Genomic DNA, 20,064 nt, shown 5'->3' on the forward strand with positions numbered 1-20,064 from the left:
GGGAGCCACAGGAATAAGGGCTGGGTGTGTCCGATGCTTCCTAACTCAGCCTATGACATTTCCTACATATTTAACAGTTAGTTTTGAAAAGTGCGAACAAGGAGAACTGGGCTAGTCCAGTCCACCCAGAGAGCTTTTCTACAATTACATAGTAATTCAGGTAAGTCAGTGTCTCAGGCATAAACTTCCAGTTTGTAACTGCTGGTCTTATGTTTTATTTTATTATAATTCTTTTTTTTATGTGAGGTGTATGTATTCCCATTGTGCTGCCTGTCCCGTGTTTATGATTAATAAGCAAACGTCCTCTTTTTATGTTTCTTTTGTCACTTTTTAAAACTCACTGAGTCTAAGGAATGTGCTCATATGCATGTGCATGTGGGATCACCCACTGAGCAAGGACTGCTTTCCAGTGGATGCACTCCTGAGAAAGAAGAGTGGTGCTGGCCTCCTAAGTTGAAGTGAACATCTGAAGAGCGTTCTCTAGTCCTTACACTCAATCATCACTGTGAACTTTCTTGTTCAAGCCCCTGCCCCCAGACCCTGTGGAGGAGGACCATCTCTGTAAAGCTTCTCTGAGAGAGACGGAGTCAGATGGATCTACAATAAGGCCTCCTAGGCTCAGAATCCCAACCAGAGACTCCATCTTGTCAGCAGCCTGCATCTCTCCTCCCTCACTGGTTCCCCCAGCTCAGCCTTTCTCTCAAATCTCAGTTGCTAGGACTCAGTCATTACTAACTGGTTAGGAAAGAAATAGTTCTCATTTGATTTTTTATTTAAACTAGGCTGGGATACAGTGCTTTGGTAAAGTGTATCAGGGCCCTGGATTTTATCCCTAGAGTTGAGGGGGAATAGCTTACAAATTTTCACTGGCTAAAGGAAACAATAGTACTTCTTTAATAAATAACCTTGCTATAGTTATTTAAAATATTTGAAAACTTTGACAAAAATAGCAGAAACTGAATCTCCCCCTGCCCCCCGCCCCAGTATTGGGTATTGAACCTGGGTGCATGCTTTACCACTGATCTATATCCCCAGGTTTCTTTCTAATTTTTATTCTGAAAGATTGGAGGAGTGGCTTAGTAGAGTGCTTGCTGCTCTTCCTGAGGACACAAGTTAGGGTTTCAGCACCTGTGGCAGGTGGCTCACAATAACCTGTAACTCCAACTCCAAGGCCACGTGCAAACACACCTACATATAATTAAAACATAATTTTTTTTAAAAAATGTATTTTTTTTTTTTTTAGGATCAGGATCTTGTTAAGTTTTCTGGCTGGCCTTGGGCTGTTCTACCAGACCAAGTGTAAAACTTTTTAAAATACAGAGTTATTGTTTTAAGACTCCTTGTGTTTGGCAGAAGTGGAGTTATAGGTTAGAGAAGACAAAGGTTCTTTTTATTGTAATAAGGCCGACTGTTGCTTTCTATGGATTGAATTCTTTTAACATGCTCACTGGGGTTTCAGAACTATGGTTTTTGGAATTATCAGCATATACTCCCACCTTGTCATGTCACAGTTTTGCGTAATTAATAGGTTGCGATAGACCAGAGAGGGTTAGTTCTTGTCAGTTTGCGATTTTAGCTTACAATGCACCTTTTGCTTTAGAAGATGTTCTTTTGTTCCTTTGGAAGAGAAAACAATTCAGTTTGATTAGATGACACGCCCTACTTCACCTACACCCCAGCTCTCTGAGTTCAGAGGACCTTGCATTCATCTCTCAGTCAAGAATAATAAATGTCTGGTAGCTTAAAGGTCATTGTGTTTAGAATCTGCCAAGCGTAGGCCTTGGCACCTCTATGAGGAAATACATTCCAGAGTCAAGACTCTGCACCCCATAGCCTGCTGCTCCACCCAGGAGAGTTCAGTGCCAGGGCAGGCAGCCAGAGCATTCCTACAGATCAGAGCTGCCTCCGTGGATAGAGCCCCAGTGTGTGGAGCTAGAAGGGAGGTAGCAGGCAGGAAATACGCATATTTTCACAGCCCTGTCTCTGATAAGGTCTTGGCAACACAGGCAGGTGGATTCTTGTCAGAAGTGTCTGCTGTAAATAGGCAGGAGGGATAATAGAATATTTAGATAGAACCCAGTTCAAGCAAGAAGAGTGACAGCATGGTCTCCCTTTAAAAAAAAAATTTAAAAAACTATTTTATGTGTATGAATGCTTGCCTGCATGTATGCATGTGTACCATGTGCATGCCAGGCATCCATGGTGGCCAGAAGAGGGCATTGGATTTCCTGCAGCTGGGGTTACAGAAGAGTTACAAGCTGCAGAATGGGTTCAGGGAACCAAACCCCATCCTCTACAAGAGCAGTAAGCTCACTGAATCACAGAGTCATCTCGTCAGGCCCCTGCCTTGCCTTTCTGTGATCCAGACGGTACTGCAGCGCCTGAGTCTTTCAGTGGGATATTTCTAAGAAGTTAAGTGTCTCCCCTGGGACCCACTGTCAGCAGCAGAGACTATTCCATCTTTCTTCTGGCTCTGTGGAAGACGCCATGAACACTGTACCCAAAATGATGAGTGCATCCTTGGGGCTGGGTGTACAAGCAGTTACTTCCTGGGCCATGGCGGCAGGAGAATAGGCCCACTATTTTTCATGAATCTTCTGGTGTTTTAGGAAGCATAAAACCTGGATATTTATGTATGCTTTTCAAAATTTAAAGTGTTAATGATTAATTTCATTTAGAAAAATTGAGCTAAATGAGTGGCAGATTTGGTTTGTGGACCACCTACCTCTTTGGGATCCCTGACTGGCAGAGTTAGGGAAAATGGTTGACCTACCCTATGGTCATAAGATACCTTCACCTGTCTTGTGACTCCCAGTGGGCTTCTTTAGTAACATCTGGGAGAAAATCCCATTTCCTTCCAAAATTCCATCACTCTTGGCACTAATACTTTGTTATTAGTAGGTTAGTCAGGGAGCCATGATGCCACACAGCTCTGGACCATAACCAACGATTCAACTGTGGATAGCTGTCTAGCATATCTGTTGTGCACATCAGGTTGGTCCAGCCAAAGCAGGAGAGATGGAGAAAGCTTTGATGCTGTGAAGACCACTCACCCACTGCAGTGTAGCTCTGGACAGCTGGAGTCATGTCAAGAAAAGCATTTATTGGACACTTGCTGTAGATACTCAGTGTGTTAGGTGGGAGTTGGTTGAAACCCAGCATAGCTTGTGGCCATCAGATCTTTTATGGTAAGGCAGAGAAAAGGGAAGCTGGGTGAATAGGGACTGGTGTTTCATCGACCCAAGGCAACGTGGATCCAGTAAATACAGGAAGGCAGATCTAGTAAAGATCTAGATTACTAGATCTAGTAATTTGGCCTCTGGTCCATGTCATTAAGCACGTAGTATTTTAAAGACACATAACTACCTTGAGCCTCAGTTTCTTCATCTGTCAAGTGATGATGTTTGCCCTGGCTCCTGGGTTGTTGTCCTGGAGACGGTGTTTCAAACAAGTTGAACATCTTCTTGGGCTTTAACAGGACCTGGGTACGCTTTAGTTTCCTCTGAGAGCCATCCATCATGTTTGACTTATACTTAGGATGGATGCCATCATACAAGGATAATAACATGACTGTTACTGAACTGTCGGAAGTAGAGAATGGGGCATGGGAAGAGGCCGTGTAAGTATAATGAGTCGGGATGGAGAAGGAACTCGGAGTCTTTCATGTCACTGAACAAGATTCAATGTTAAGAGAATTCAAAAGAAGAGGAGTTCAAGTCACACTGTTCAGTTTTCTTTCCTTTGTTTTTTGAGATAGAGTTCCAGGCTGGCCATGAACTCAATGTGCTAATAACACATTTAGACATTTTCTTCCTTATTGACTTCCTGCTTTTTAGAGTATGCTTTAGTCCAAGCTAATGTCTTTTAAATTGTGGTAAGAAAACACATGTTATGAAGGGTAGCATCTTTACAACATTGAGTGTAAGTTTGACAGTGCAAAGCACTCACAGTGTTGTGCGACACTTCCCTAGAATGGGTTCCTTTTGTGTCGCTCTCACTGAACACTCCCTTCCCCTTCTGCCAACACCTACCCCCCCACACACACACACACTTCAAGTGCACATTGTTCTCTGCCCCTCCTGGGACTTCCTATGACAGAATTGGAAATACCTTCTTACCACACATTTGTAATCGTCATTACCTGACGATTTTCAAGTTTCCATAATTAACCATTCCCTCTGTGCCTGGGGGCTTCCCTGCATGAAGGAATGAGTTGCTGGACCTACTGGGTTCATTTTCACATCAAGCAGACCTTAGAAAGAGAACAGAGAAGAAAGGATAGGGTGCAGAGAGGGAGAGAGCATTGTTGAGCCAACAGCACAGGGAGCCCAGGGCTCTGGATCAGGGAAGTCTTAGTAAGCTCAACAATGTTGCCTCTCTAAGTGAGCAGGCGGTGTTGTAGGCACACCTAATGACCTAAATACCCAGTAGTCAGAACCTGACCTAGGAATGCACACTGGGTCCAGTACGATGTATCCATCAAACGAAGTCTGAGAGCAGGGTTTGAATTTTTGTTGGTATGATGCCACAGCCCCATGACACTTGCTGTGGAATTCCAGCCTCCATAAGGGGACCGCCAAGGGAAGAGAATGCTGTTAACTAAGGTTTAGTGAGCATTCCTGTGTGCTTGGCTCATCGCGTGAGCTCTACACATGGTGTCCACTCAGTTCTTTTAGGAGACACTATGACCATGGGTAAGCTTTTAGGTTAGAAAGGGGGAGATTGGACTTCCCCGGGGACCACAGAGCCAACATGGCAGCCGTAGTATATAGAATGATCTCTGGAATACAGCATAAGCAGGAATTGGAGAGAGGACAAAGCAGCATGGCCCCAGTAATGACTCATGTGTTCCCGTTGTATAAAAAGACACTCAGGAATTGCAGGTGGGGTATACGTGTGCACACATATGCAGGTGGGCTGTATAACAAGCTGGTAACAGTAAAAACCTGTAAAGGGACTTGTTTCTGAGCAAATGGAAAATAGAGGAAGATCTGTTTTATTTGAATTTTATTTCATTGTTTGTGTGGTAATTTTTAAAAGTCCAGTAGATAATTGTCAGCAATATATTATGCTGGAAAAATGGTTTCAAACATACATACATTCCTCCAACAGAGAGTGTCTCAAAAGGCTCTGAGCCAAGGACACTGATCTAGAAAGCATGCAGTGTGATTCATAGAGCAAGTAACGGGACAGTACCAGACCAGCCTTACAGAACTGGAGTGCCAGCAATGTCTCCAGTGTCAAGAAGCCAGCGGAAAGAGGATGAAGGACAAAGGCCTGTGGGCTCAGAGAGGCGAGGGGATGTTACTGAGCAAGGTGGACTCAGGGCTCTGGGTCCAGAAATCCACAAGTTCCCAGCAAGTGACGAGCCTAACAATGTTCTCTCTGCACTGTGAGCAGAGCTGAGTCTTCAGAGGTGGGCGTAAGGGATCTCTGTGCCCGTTCACATTAGCCTCCTGTGAGAGGGGATTACAAACAGTGCACATGGAGAACTTGTCTGATTTCTGAGAAGAAAGAGGCCTTGCAGGGTCAGAGGTAGGACAGTGACTTTGTGTTGTAGATTAGGAGCCAAGACCAGAGGAGGTGGGGTGATTGCTAAGAGTAACCAGTTCTTTAGCTTGGAGGATGTCTGGATTAAAATCACGCAGGGCTGGGGACAGGAGAAGCTGAGTAGAAGGGGACTGGACATGACAGTGCTTACACCTGCTGGGCTCTTCAGGATTGTTTGTTTGTGTTTGCTTCTCCTCTCCAGGTCAGCCAAGGACAGGAAAGGGAAGACATTAGTGTTAATTCTCTTCCCAGGGCATTAGAACAAAGCACTCAAACCCTAAGCTGCTCTTTGGTGGCGGTGGAGATGGTTTCTAGAGATTTAACAGATGCTAACTTGGTTTTGGACAGAATGTGATTTGGGCTCTTCTTTCTTAAAGTGACTGTACTGAGATAAAGGCCAGATCTGAGTCTCCACTTTGTCTCCAGCCTGAGTGAATGTCAGAATGCGCTGAGGAGAATTTAGGTTGCTCGGTGCCTGGTTATCCAGTTCTTTCCCTTGGGAAAGCATGCTGTGGTATGTGAAGAAAAGGGAAGAGGCAAGGGGAGGAAGGTGTGTGGTTGTAAATAATTTCTGGTCTAACTGACCAGACCTTAGAGCACAGACTCTCACCCCATTGTCCATAAAACAAAGGATTTGGGTATGTAAACTTTAAGGACCCCTCTTCTCCCTAAAATCCTCTTGTATGTTCTCTGACTTACCTGACTCAGAGTTGGAAGGATCAAACACACACACACAAAAGATACAAAAACCTTTAGGAGAAGCAATGTTGTATGTGTGGTTTTTGCCACTTCAAAGACCTCATAGATTTGTGAAAACTATCGTCCCATTGTAAAATATATCTTTGTGGGGCTGGAGAGTTGGCTCAGTGGTAAAGAGCACTTGTTGCTCTTGTAGAGGACTCAGGTTCCAGTCTGAGTCCCTAGTGGTTACTCACAACCATGAGTAGCTCCAGCCTAAAGGATCTGATACTCTCTGCTGACCTCACTGGGCACCAGCACACACGTGGTGCCCATACATGCATGCCGGCAAAACACTCATGACAGAAAACAACTTCAGATAACAAGTATACTTTTTGTCTTTGGGAATATGTAGCATTTTATAGTCCAAAAGAACATTTTAGCAGATTCTTTAGACCCCCCTCAAAGATTAAATGAAATCCTTATTTCCAAGTTGAATATATCAGCTGTACTAACCTGTGTCCCCATATTACTTTTAAATTATTCTTTTAGTTGAAATTGACTAGATGACTGACATTTTGCCTGTTTGGTTAGCTCCTTATTAAAAATGAGTACTGTCCATCTGGGTGAGAACCAGGGAGAGAGCAACATTGCTCTGGGAGGCTTGTGACGTTTGTGTTTGCCTTTGACAGCTGTGTTCACACAGCTGTGGCCCCAACCCTTCTAGAACCTCCTTGTGCTTTGGAAGCCAGTGGTGGGACTGGCCGTGCTTGGACACTTGTTTGTTGTCAGGATTTATGGTACTGTGCCTTGATTTCAAGTTAGAAAAATGCTCTGTTAAACAAAATTCCAGTGCTCCCCACTTCTCCCCAGGCAGTGGTTTTAGAGCTGTTTGAAATTCTGTTTGGGGCATAGGTTTTCTGAAGCACATAGCACATGAGATTTACAGCTCTAGTTCACTCTCAGACTAAGTCTGCAGTGGATACATCTGCATGGCTCTGTTTCTCTTGGTTTTTGATTTCAGTCTGAGTCCAAGGTTGCTATAGCAGGTGCCGGGAGAGCTGAGGCAGGAGACAAAGGAACTGCATCCACTGCAGCCGCAAGTGCCCTGTTTGGCATGCGGTGTTTTTGGCTCTTTGCTTTTTCTAACTAGAGGGCAGATGGGACAGCCCTCTGTAAGTGTGGCCTTGTTTGTTGTAAGAATAGGGTATCTGAGGAACTCTCAGACCCCTCCAGAGACGTCTGATTAGAATGCAGTGGACTGGTCACTTAGCTCTACAGAGCCAAGCATCAGGGGCTGCGTTGTGGTCCCTTGTCCTGCCCTGGACAGCTGGATTGCAGAGAAAGGAAATTGGAGTTGGCCTTGAGAAACACTGAGGGATCCTACTGCTTTGAACACAGGGCAAGAGAGACTTTGTATAGGGTCTTCAGTTGTGCTTTGGAAGCCTTTTTAATCGGAGCTGGCTTTGTCACTGGACAAAAACGATCTTAGTAACACTGTAAAGGAGATAGCTTTGTTTCTTTCTTTTTAATTAACGAGGAGACCAAAACAGTTGTTTAAAAGCACTCATTCAAAGGTGAATAGACAAGAACAGACTCGGATTTGAATCCAGATCTTTAGGATGCTGCGAACATAATTTTTAAAAATCAGTGTAAATTAAAAAAAAAAAGTAAAACATCTAGAATTCTTGAAAATAGTCAAACTTGCTTTTCCCTCCTGTTACATGGTTTCTTATTTTGGCAGATACAACTTGCTTAGATTTGTTTGTTTGTTTATGTATGTGTGTAGAGGGAGCTGTGCCAGGGTATGCTATATGTGGAGGGTAGAAGATAAAATGTGGGAGCCAAGCCTCTTCCTCCATCACTGGATTCTGGGGATTGAATTTGGGTTCTCAGGCTTGGCAGCAAGCACCCGTACCTACTGGGCCATCTTGCAGCCCCTAGCGGATATTCTGCTGATTTATGAAAGGACAGCAAGTTGGTCTGCTGGAACTTGATTGGTACTAGTCCAGGCTGGTCTTGAACTTGTGCTTCTCATGCCTGACTCTAGAGTGCTGAACTCACAGAGCTGAGCCACCATGCTTGGACTGTCAAACCCGTTTCTGAAAGAAATGATCTAAGGTTTGGAGGATGGCATTTTACCAAGCAATTTCATGTCAATTGCCGTGAGCTCTGGGAAGTGTTTGTTCAAGGATGTTCCCTTTTGTTTACACCCTTCTCTGTTTGGCCTTGCAGCCTGCGTTCATTTGTGCTGTGTAAAAGATTTATGAACGTATGGTTAGTCTGATTAGATGTATTCTGGGAAACTACTGTGTACTTTCTTTCTGTGAGTTCTTGGCATTCCAAGCATAGCTACCCAAATTAGAAAAGCAAGGAAAACTGAAAACCTATTATCTGTTCACATTCAAGCCTTAACTTTACCACAAAAGACACCTGTTAGCTTCCCCTTCTCATTTAGCAAGAATTTATCGAGCACCTCTGTGGCATGTTGCATGGCACCTATTTCATGCAAGAAAATAAATAAATAATAATAACAAACAAACAAACATGGCGACTCATCTGTACAAGTTACAAACACAAGACTTTAGCACTTGTAAACGCTGTGCCAAGGACCTCCTATAAACTGTCTTATTTAATCTACTTGTTTACTGTATAAATGCTTGATGGTAGGTACCCCATTTTGCAGGCAAGAGATCAGAGATCAGGAGGTTCAAGATCATTAGATCAGCTAGTAATGGGTCAATCGGCAAAGATGAGAAACAGATCTGTAGATCATGTTTGGATGCTTAACCCTTACAGCCTAGAGGTATGGCAGACACAGTTAGGCAGGCAGGCAGGCAGGCAGGCAGACAGGCAGACACAGTTCAGGCAGGCAGGCAGGCAGGCAGGCAGGCAGGCAGGCAGGCAGGCAGACACACTTCAGGCAGGCAGGCAGGCAGGCAGGCAGGCAGACACAGTTCAGGCAGGCAGGCAGTGCTACCTGTCAGTGGGGCTTACTGAGAGGAGAGGGGCTGAAGAGATGACTCAGCAGTTAAGAGTGCTGGCCTCTCTGTCCGAGGACAGAGATCGGGATTCCAGCACCCCTGTGAGGTAGTTGTGCCTTCACTCCGTATACATCCTCAGACACATAAATAAAATAATAAAGTATAAAATAAAATAAAAGTCTACAACAACAATAACAAAGGCTGGGCATGATGGTTATACTTTTAATCCCAGCAGAGGGGGATGGATCTCGGTGAGTTCAAGGCTAGCTTTGGCTACATCTCAACAAACAACAGCAACAACAAATCCTTGGGAAAATCAAGGAGGATAATTTGGATGTGAGCTGAGGTAATCACTGATGAGAGAAGCTATTTTGAAGACTAGCATTGTAGGTATCCAGCTGGCCTATGCGGTTCCTAGGGTAGAATATTTAGGAAGGAAATGAATAAATTGTTTAAATCATCCATAGGGTCATAACTGAGGTGTCTACAATAAAATACAGGTTAGAAGGCAGAGGGCGTGGTTTTTGTTTGGTTTTTACTTTCTACTCCATGGTCCCTGTCTGTGTCTGTGTCTCTGCCTCGCCCTATGTGCCTCCCTCTGTGGGGGAAGGGTGGGGGATAGTTAGTTACACCTTGCTTCTGCTTTTTTCTTCAGCTCTAAATTGCCCTCCCCATCTGGGGTCGAGGGTCCTGACTCATTAGAAGAAGGGGAAATAGGTCACAGAGGATTTTAAGGCCACATGTAGCTTAGGTTGAATCAATTTTTAGATTTTTTTCCTGAAAGAAATCTGTCTATGGTAGTAGACATGCTGGCTCTTGTCCCCAGTGTGCCCTTTGCAGTAGCTCTTCCCATAGTGGACAAGGGAAAATCGAGCTGTTCTCCATGTGAAGCCTGTTGTCTCTGTGCCTTTAAACCTCCTTGGTTGGCGTTGGAGAAGTAAAGGATTCTAGTTATCAAGTAACATACCCTTTCCTAAGCAATTTTCTCATTTTGACTTAACAACACAGTTGAAGGACCCAGTGGACTTGTCACCTAATAGAATATTAAAAATCATTGCTTATAATGTGTTACCACCAGATTTGTAACTGTTCAAGGTGCTTTGGGATGCTGATGTGACCCTCACTTAGCACAGTACTTTGTATCTCTAGTTGCTTATGTGCACAAGAAGCATCAAGAACCAACGGGATTAAAATGGTAATAGAGCCATTGTTAAACTGCTTCACTCTAACAAAAGTAATTTTTTTTAAAGATGAGGTTTCACTGTGTAGCCTTCATCATTCTGGAACTCTCTTTGTTGGGCAAGCTGGCCCTACAAACTGACAGAAATTTGCCTATTGCTACCTCCTGAGTGCTGGGGTTAAAGGTGTGCACTACCACATCCATCCAACAGTAAAATTTAAAAAAATTATTTTGTCGTATATAAATGTGTATGTATGTGGATATGTACATTCGGGTTCTACATTGTCATTTATAAATGTGTATGTATGTGCATATGTACATTCGGGTTCCCGTAGAAGCCATACAAAGGCATCAGACCCCCTGGAGCTGAAGTTACAGGCAGTTGTGAGCCACTGGTGTGAGTGTTGAGAGGTAAACTCTTGCGCCCTGAAAGAGAAGCAAGCAAACTTAACTGCTGAGCAATCTCTCTAGTTTCCTCAATGTAATATTTGTTCTTTTTTATTTGCTTTGCTTTTTTGACAGGGTCTCACAATGTGGCCTTGGCTGGCCTGGAGCTCGCTATGTAGACCAGGCTATCCTCCTACTAAAAGAGATGTATCTTAACTACCTCTGCTTCCAGAGTGCTGAGATTAAAGGAGTACACACTAGAACTGGTCCAAAAGTAAATTTCTTAATTGGATGTAATACATGTAACGATTAGGAAAATGAGATCCATTTATCTTATTAGGCACTACGTTCTAAGGGCCAGAGAGACCCCTCGGCTGTTAGGAATGCTTGCTGCTATCGCAAAGGGTACAGGTTCAGTTCCCAGCATCCGTATCAGGTGACTCCAACCTTCCCATAACTCCAGTTTCAGGAGACCCAGTGTCTTCTGAACACCAGAATATATGGAGTGTACATAAACTCATGCAGGCACATATATGCAGACATAATCAATAAATGTTTAAAAAGAACTGTTGTAGAATTTATTTAATTTCAATCTGGGATTTCTACCCTACCTTTAACCATTTAGCTCCCTGATAAAGACACACATACTCTTTATAATTACAATATGCCTTAATCAGCACAAGAGCTGGACACATATCTACCCTCTATGATATTAAATCTATTTCCTATTAATAACCCCTAGTTTATTACTGTATTATTCATCTGAGCTTAACTCCAATTGGCCAGCCTTCAGGGCCATGTTTTCAAAACTTATCTAGCCCATGGTGGCTTCTTCTCCCCCTTATGATTCTCCTCTGACCCCTAAACCCTGGAAGGAACCCTAAACCCCACCCATGTCTCTTCTGCCCATCTATTGGTTGCTGGCATCTTTATTTACCAATCAGAAATAACTTGGTGGCAAGGTCACATAGTGTCACTTGGATCTGTCTACCTGTGGATTCTTTCTCTCTCTGGGGCATCCAGATCTTGAGGAACCAATATTATTAGTGTTAGAACATAAGCAGCAACTTACTTTCTATATTTAGTGTTTTGTCAACATTAGTATTACTGTGGCATATTAATATTTCCAGTAAATGTAATAAAGATTCAGAAGTCAATTTCGTGTGTGCCTCTGCGTGTGTGATATACATGTGTAGCGTACATGTATGTGGTACATGTGTCTGTACAAAACGATGTGAGGGCCAGAGGAGGATGTCAGGCATCCTGCTGCCACCTTCTATTTACCACATTTCTGAGACAGGGTCTCTTTCAGAGACTGGAAGCCACAGAGGTCTAGCTTATGCCTTTGCACACCCGCCCCCCAGCACAAAGGATGCAGGTGCATGTGACACAGACACACAGGCTTTTTACATGGGTGTCGGGGGCCAAACTCAGGTCCTCATGCTTGCGCACAAGTTCTTACCTACTGTCGTTTCCCCAGCCTCAGAGATTAATTTTAACATCTAGGTAATTATTTTAATTCATTTCTTTGTTCTTGTTGCAAATAATATGATAAAGTGATAAAAATCGATCAGTAATAGTTTTTTTAAAAATCTCTCATCTGCTTGATGTGTAGGGATTGTGTGAGGGTGAGGGATACCCAGGGGGCCCCACTGGCTCGGAGGTGAAGGGGAGATTGAGTGGGGGGATTGTGGGAGGGGTGACCAGAAGAGGGGCAGTGAGCGGGATGTAAAGTGAATAAGTAAAATAATAATAATAAATAATAATCCTCTCATCCAAGATGAGACCAGCGCAAGACCAGATGGCTTCATTGTACAATACTACCAAACATTCAAAGAAGAACAAGCTAACACCAATTCTATTTGTCATTCCAAAAGAGAAGATGAAGAAATTCATCCAAACCCATAGGCCAGCACAAAGCAGATTAGAACACATGCACATGCAGGCCTACGCGCGCACACATGCACACACGTACATGTATAGGCCCAGTGTTTAAACTTTCAATGAAATAAAATAATTTTCTTCATCTTGTATGTATGTACTGAGATGCATAGCTTTTAAAAATTTTTTACATGAAAGACTTAAATACTGCTGGGTTGCAGTCTCACAGTGAGGAACTCAAGCAGGGAAGTATCTATTGTAAAAATACTTCAACTTTTTTTCAACTAAATAAGCCTTTTTAAAGTAACCCTTGGGGGCCCACTTGTCGGTGTGGGAGGACACCCAGAGGCCCACTACCCGTGTAGCCCTCCCACAGCGTGATGCAAGTATGTGATTGACAGGTGAGAAAGAAAGAGAAGCAGAGCAGTGTGAGCATATGAAGAGAGGCGGAGCTGGAGATGCGAGGGTGGAGAGGAACAGCCTGTTGTTAGTAGCCTGTCCCACCACCTGAGGCTATGGTGAAATCCCAGCTCACACTGCTGCTGAGGCCCACGTCTGAGTCCATGACCATGCAGCAGGAGGGGTCTGTGGCTCGTATTGCCACTGAAGACCATACAGATGTTCCTGGTCTGGACTGCGCCTGGGACCATGTTGCTGTCTAAGGGCTGTGCAAAGCTGGCCCTGCCCCTCAGCACCTGCAGCACTGGGAGGAGCACCATCCCCCACCCCATCCTGGGCAGCACAGGAGAACTGGCTTTGCTTTGGTGGTGTGGGTACGAATAAGCTGGCTCCAAGGCATGAGAACAGGAGAGCTGACCCTGTCCCCCGCTGGCTGCAGCATTGGGTAGGCTGGCCAGGGAAGTACTGGAGAGCTCACCCTGATGGTGCGGGTGCAGGGGAGCTGCTGGGCTGACTGACTCAGCTATCACCCAGACCTAGATCCAGGGCTTTGAGTTGGCCCACACTAACATCTGTCCCATCTATGAACTGTTAGGGTATGTGAAAGGACTGGGCTCTGCAGATCCAACGCTGCAGGATCTCCATGACACAGGGCAACAACAGGATATCCAAGAGGAGTCCCTGTGAGGGTCCAGTATTGATGGTGTAGCCGAAGGCAGAGGCCTCACACCAGACCAATGACTCACTGCAGGGAGCATTTGTAAGTGAAGGTGGGCTGAAAGGGTGAGCCTCCGTGGTGAGATTGGTTTTGTGCTTTTTTTTTTATTATTTTTAAAATTCTTTTGTTGCAAGGCAGAGGGGAGGTTGAAGGAATAGGAAGATGAGTGGGATTGGGGTGCATGATGTAAAATTCACAAAGAACCAATAAAAAGGTTTCTTTTGGTTTTGGTTAATAGCACATGTTGCTCTTCTGGAGAACCTGGGTTCGATTCCCAGTACCCACAATCAAACATCTCACGACTCTCTGTAACTCCACTTTCAGGGGCTCTGACACCATCTTCTGGCCTACATGGGCACTGAACACATGTGGTGCATGGACATACATGCTGGCAAAACAGCCATATGTGTAATAAAATAAATTTTAAGCTAATCTTTGTATACAGTTATGCATGCTTTATCTAATACAAAGCAGTGAGTGGCTCAGTACTCTCTCCACTGAAACAGGTGGACTGACTCCTCTGCCTGAGGTTTGAGAGATGGTGGCCTGGAGAAGTCTTGCTATCTTGTACTTTAAGATGTAGGGTCCCATTGAGCTTTGGGAGTATTCCCAGTGTCTTAAGGAATTTGTATACCGGCTTTTTCTTCCGGTGACACAATTTATGTTCTCAAATCCTAGGAAAAGTAATTGGTGTCTGGGTGCATGATGTAATTTGATTCCAGAGATAAGGGTTATCTTTGGGCCCTGAAGGTTGAGGGACAGATGCTTCAGGTCGCTGGCAGGCTCTCCAACACGGTGCAATTTACAAGTCTTCAGAGAGTTAAACTCAAGTCTCCCAGTCTTGTTTTCGAACCTGGTATCCTAAGTGGTAGAGAAAAAAAAAAAAAAAAACCTCTCTGGCTACCCGTGACTCAGAATGTGAGCATCTCTGTACCTCTGGCAGAGGACGGCGAAAATGGACCTTTGTGTTTATGGACCTCTCATCCCCACGTTGATTGTGCCAGTAAGAATGGAAGCCAGCTACCCAGGCTGGGCAGTGTTATGCTAGGAAAGAGGAAGCTGCAAGCAGATGAACTCTGGAAGGTTCTTTTGTGCATTGACGTATTTCCCTAGTAGCCTCCCTGCCACTCCCATGTGTTTAATCCTCCCTCCAGCATGTTGGTAGATGCCTTGTTTGATCTTGCAGTTGACATGAAGCAAATCGATGTTGAAAGTCAGTGCATCTATAGAGAGGAGGTGGATGGGCTTAAATGGATGTCTTGGGACTTTGAAGCCAGAAACTCTTAAGACAGTAGGGACCCCTTTGTCTGGATGAGCTGGCATCAGGAATTTGAACTTTAAGTAATCGGCCATTGGATGCAGAAACACTGCCAGTTTCCGGCGCATGTGTTTCAAAACCTGCTTTTGCTGTGCAGTTTAGTAAGGCTGTGTTCTGCCAAATGCAAACCTTCCATGGTAATAGGGAGAAGGTTGTTTTTGGATCATTTTAATGTTTGACTGTAATCGCTGGTATAAGAAAAGGAAATCTTTTATTTTGCTAATTTATTCTACTTTGCCATTTTATCCCATAATACTCAGAGAAGCCAGGGTAACTAAGGCAAGGTGACTTTGTACTGCCAGCATGGGAATAACACTGAAACAGTTCCAAGGGCTAAACTCAGTTTTCTTCGTGAGTACATTGTTTCTTCAGATAGGCTGTCCTGGAGTAGATGGTTAATTTACTGAAACTCCCAGATTTCTTTTGTTGACAATGGCCATGATGTATTGTGATATTATGGGGCCTAAGTATTAGTATATAGTTGTTTTTTTAAATCAAAGTATAGAGAAAGCATAAAATAGGATTAAGTAAAATGAAATCATAAAGATTTACAAATGGGGTGGGGGCCTTGCTGGAGAGAAGTCTTGGCAGTTAAAGAACTCTGCAGAGGACACAGATCTATCTCTGAGCAGATACATGGTGGCTCACAAGCATCCAACACTCCAGTTCCAGAGGATGTGAGTTCTTTTTTTGACTTCTGCAGGCACCAGGCATGCACATGATGCACACATACACCTTCAAGCAAAAGAGGCATAATAGACCAGATAAACGAACATTTTTTTAAGTTTACAAATTGGTATTTGAAAGTATCTAAAAGAAATTATTCACATGGCACAAATTACTTTTATGCAGACACTCTGTTCTTTTACTTTTCCTGTATATGTGTTTTTCTTACTTGCCAAACATGTTTTTTTGTTTTTTCATTTTAATGCTATGTGCTTTCCTATTCACTCTAAATGAATAGTAACGGCACGATGTTGTTATTGTTTTTTAACTAAGTCGCAATCCTTCCATTTTACCAATGAAGACTTGGGAGCCAAATGCTGGGGTGCAAGCCTGGTAGCTAAGAGAGGCAGAGAAAGTACCCAGCCGACCTTCTTCCTCAGCCCATGTCCCTCCTGGAATTCCTTGCTCTCAGAAAACCTCCTTCAGACTCATGTCCCTCCCTTCTGCTTCCTGTGCGTCTCTCTATCCACCCTCCTGACTCCCTCTTACTCTCTGTGGTTTTTATTAGCAATCCTATGTTCACTCTTGGATTAAAGGTGAATGTTAAGGCTGAGCCACACCAGGACCAAAATCAGTTTTTTTCCTAGTAAATAATACAATCTCGGGGTTCACAGTGTGCTCCAATATCCCGCAACTACACTGAGTAACGTCAGAGTTTTGACTGTGGCCTGACAAGTGTCAAGTTATGAATTGTGTACAATTCTATAGTAGTAAAATAAATGTTTTTCTCATTGAAAAATGCACGTGTGCTCATCCTCAAATCTTGACATCACAGGATGCCTGAAGAATTGTCCCTAAATCAAGTGGCTAACTAGATCTGGGCAAGTCGATTCTGCTTTGACAACTGTTCCTACTGAACTGAAGGATGGGGCCACATAAGGCCCTGTTGCCAGTAAGGCCAGCTGAGGCACAGCGGAGTAAAGGCGGACATGGTGTCATTCAAAGCTGTGTACCCGGCTAACCCAGGCTCGCCTCTCACCTCTCAGACACACTAATCTTTGTCTAACAACCAATTGTTTGGCAGTAAAGTCAACTTACTTAGTCACTTTGATCTAGTTTCCTTTAACTGTTTCTCCTGAAATTTAATAAGTAGGTAGTCAAGTGTCTGGCTCTGTCTCCTGGTTGACCTTTAATTTATACTGACTCATGCTGTTTGTAGGAGGCGTTTAAATGGAAGATAGAAAGCGACAGTGTGTGTTGGGGTAGGGGAAGATTTAAATCTTGGTGGCTGAGCTAGTTGACTGGGGAGCTATAGGATTAAAAGTTCTGTCTTGTTTTTAGACTTATTTTATTTTACATGCATGACTATTTTACCTGCATGTATGAATGCGTACCACATGGGTGCCTGGTGCCCATGGAGGTCATAAGAGGGTGTTAGATCCCCTGGAACTGGAGTTACATGTGGTTGTGAGTCATTCTGTGGGTGCTGGGAACCAAACTCAGGTCCTACAAGATCAAGGTCCTATGACCACTGAGCCATCTCTCCAGCCCCTAAGGCTATTTTGAGGGTTACATGAGTAAATACACATGGACTGTTTAGAACGGTATCGGACATACAACAAACACTCCATAAATACTAGCATTTGTTAGTGTTTTCAGCTACCTCTGTTACTTGCCTGCTTAGTGCTAGTGATGAGTAGGCACTGGGTTAGTCTCTGCCTCTGAAGAGGCCCTTAAGGGACATCCCTGGAGAAGATGTTCCCCCCTGCCACTTAATGGCTGGCTGCCATTCTCATCTAAGCTGTCTCCTGTTAGAGAGAAGAAAAGCCACCACCAGAGCCACACAAGTCCTTCCTGTCATCTGCCTGATCTCTGCCTTGAGATCAGAACCCAGACTTTATAACCAGAACCCCAACAGAGTGTCTGCTGTGGGCTCCCTCTGCTGGCTCATCCCGCCTGTATGCAAATCAGTGGTGGGATAAAATTCAGCTTTAGGGTTTGAGGCGTGTTTTGTAAAAGATATATTTGAAAACTTTCTTTGGTATATGAATACACATAACACATGCTCATTTTTCCTCTTGCCATTTGCATTTTGAGTTGGAACGTTCTCACAGGTTTCAAGTTTGGGGAGTTTCATTGTGATTTCAAATGAGACCAGTCATGACAGGCTGAAACACTGTACAGCATGGTCTCAAAGAACTGGTAATGTTTTATATTCCAATATGGTAATGAATAGCCTAGAATCTTGTTTTCAGAGTCTAAGGTTTTTCGGTTTTTATTTTTTTTTTGCTTTATCTTTTTGGTTTGTTTTTTTAAAAGTCAATGATATGAGAATTTACTAATATTCTTCAAAGATAATAGCTTAGACTCCTGGGGCAGCACTGTTTGTATCAGATAGTAATATCTCAGGTTTATTGAGTGGATGATCATTTATTTGGAGTCATAATGTATCAATAAAATGTGCCACAAATTACCCAAAATCGCGTTTTATTTCTTTATTTTTGTGTAAGAGTGTGCCTAGGTGTTACAGTGTGTATACATTTGTGGAGATCAGGGACCTGGAGCTTCTCAGTTAGTCTAGGCTGGCTGTTGAGCTTCCAGGGCCTGCCTGTCTCCACCTCTCCAGCATCGAGATCACAAATACCTGCCATTATGTTTGGCATGAATTCTGGGAACCTAAATCTGATCCCTGTGTTTGTATGGCACCCACTTTACTGACTGGACTATCGCACCAGCCATAAATTTGCATTTCCAGATCGTTATTCTGCGTCTTTCTGTTTCCCTCCTCACAGTCTCCTGTCATCCATCTTTCCTCTTCCTTTGTTACTAGGATCAAACGTCATCAATCGGATAACCGGAAACATGGAAAACGGGGAGAGCGAAGGGACCACCAAGATCATTGCGCCCTCACCAGTGAAAAGGTCAGTGTGCGGGTATGTACTCTATGAAAGTTCGTCCCCTTGTTGGCAAGGCTAAGACTCTTTCCACTTTGGTAATTACTGATGAGCACTTTAACCTAGGGACTCTAGTAGATAGTGTCTGAGCCAAAGAGCATGTTCTTATGTCAGCAAAATTCAAACACTGGAACCTGCCCCTCATGGTGGAAGTTCCAGACTATATGCATGCGCTGTCTGCAGCATGTATCCATGCACTGAGAATTCCATGTGGTCTTTACAGTCATCACACAACGGACTAACTTATAGGGATTGGGGAAGTAAAGAGGATGATGTTTTTGTTAAAGATACTGTATTATTCACAGTGACACACTAAGCTGTGGCCCTGGGATGAGGTTATCAGCTTTAGAGATCCCAGGGTCTCGGCATTCAGAGGTTGTATACGTATGAAGACCCATCATGGTCAATGGGATCAGTTTTCCCAGGACCATTCACTGGAAAAACCTCCTCTTAATATGCTATATGGGTTGCTTCCTGAAAGATCTGCTTTGTTCTCTGTTAAGAGTCATTTTTTCCGGTCTCCAATTATATACATGGAGTAGTGTTATCAGCGCACAATGAGCAGCTTTGAGGAGCTCACTTTCCCTATACAGGCTTGCATCACGGAGAGGGAGTCCCAGCAGTCAGAGCTGTGTGACCTGCAGGGATGCCTTAGATCATCCTCCACTCCATCGTTTGTTAGTTGACAATGGCGCCTTCATTCGGCTGCTCTGTAGTGCCTTTGAGGAATGAGGCATAATTCCCCAGTAAGAAAATTACAAAAATGTGAAGATTCCAGAACTGTGATGTTTCCCCTACACTTTTGGAGGCCTGTCTCCTTTTCTTCAGTTTGGGGCATTCTCTTTCCAAATCAGCCTTTTGGGAGGACACATTCTTCACCTTTGAGTGTGTCTTCATTGACTCGGTTTCCCTAGCTGGCCTTGCATTACCGGGTGGAGGTGGCTACACCCTGCAACATCAGAACAGCGATCCTCTGTGAAATTCAGACCCCCAAGCCTCATCGAGAGGACTCAGTCCCCTTTGCAGCTCACTGGGCTGAAGATGAGAAGGAGTTCAGGGAAGAAACATAGTTACTGTGTCACCTGGGATTTTGTTACTCTTTAACACTCGGCTGCTTGTGGGTTCCTTTTCATCTCTCTAGTCTTCCCTGTCTCCCTCTTCCCTCCTCAGTTTTTCCTTCCTGACTTAGTAAACAGATACACTTTGTGCTACTGTACTAGAGCTTCACTGTACTTTTTTTTTTCAACTTTTTCTCAGTTCAAAAGGGAAGCATTTACTTTGAAAACTTAATCTTTGAAATTTTGGTTTTAAATTATTGAGCAATATATTGAACCTATGTAAAACATGCC

The 20,064-nt window shown here is 43.8% G+C and overlaps 1 protein-coding gene across 1 annotated transcript in view; it reads left to right on the forward strand.

Annotated features, from left to right (window-relative positions):
• The window catches only part of Epb41l4a (erythrocyte membrane protein band 4.1 like 4A), a 209,476-nt gene that overhangs the window by 154,620 nt on the left and 34,792 nt on the right, over positions 1-20,064 (forward strand). Inside the window, exon 13 of the mRNA XM_028762721.1 lies at positions 18,592-18,682. Coding sequence (XP_028618554.1) covers positions 18,592-18,682 — 91 coding nt within the window. The remainder of the gene's footprint in view (positions 1-18,591; positions 18,683-20,064) is intronic.

Source organism: Grammomys surdaster, unplaced genomic scaffold, assembly GCF_004785775.1.
Source record: "Grammomys surdaster isolate TR1022 unplaced genomic scaffold, NIH_TR_1.0 135, whole genome shotgun sequence".
Taxonomy (NCBI): Eukaryota; Metazoa; Chordata; class Mammalia; order Rodentia; family Muridae; genus Grammomys; species Grammomys surdaster.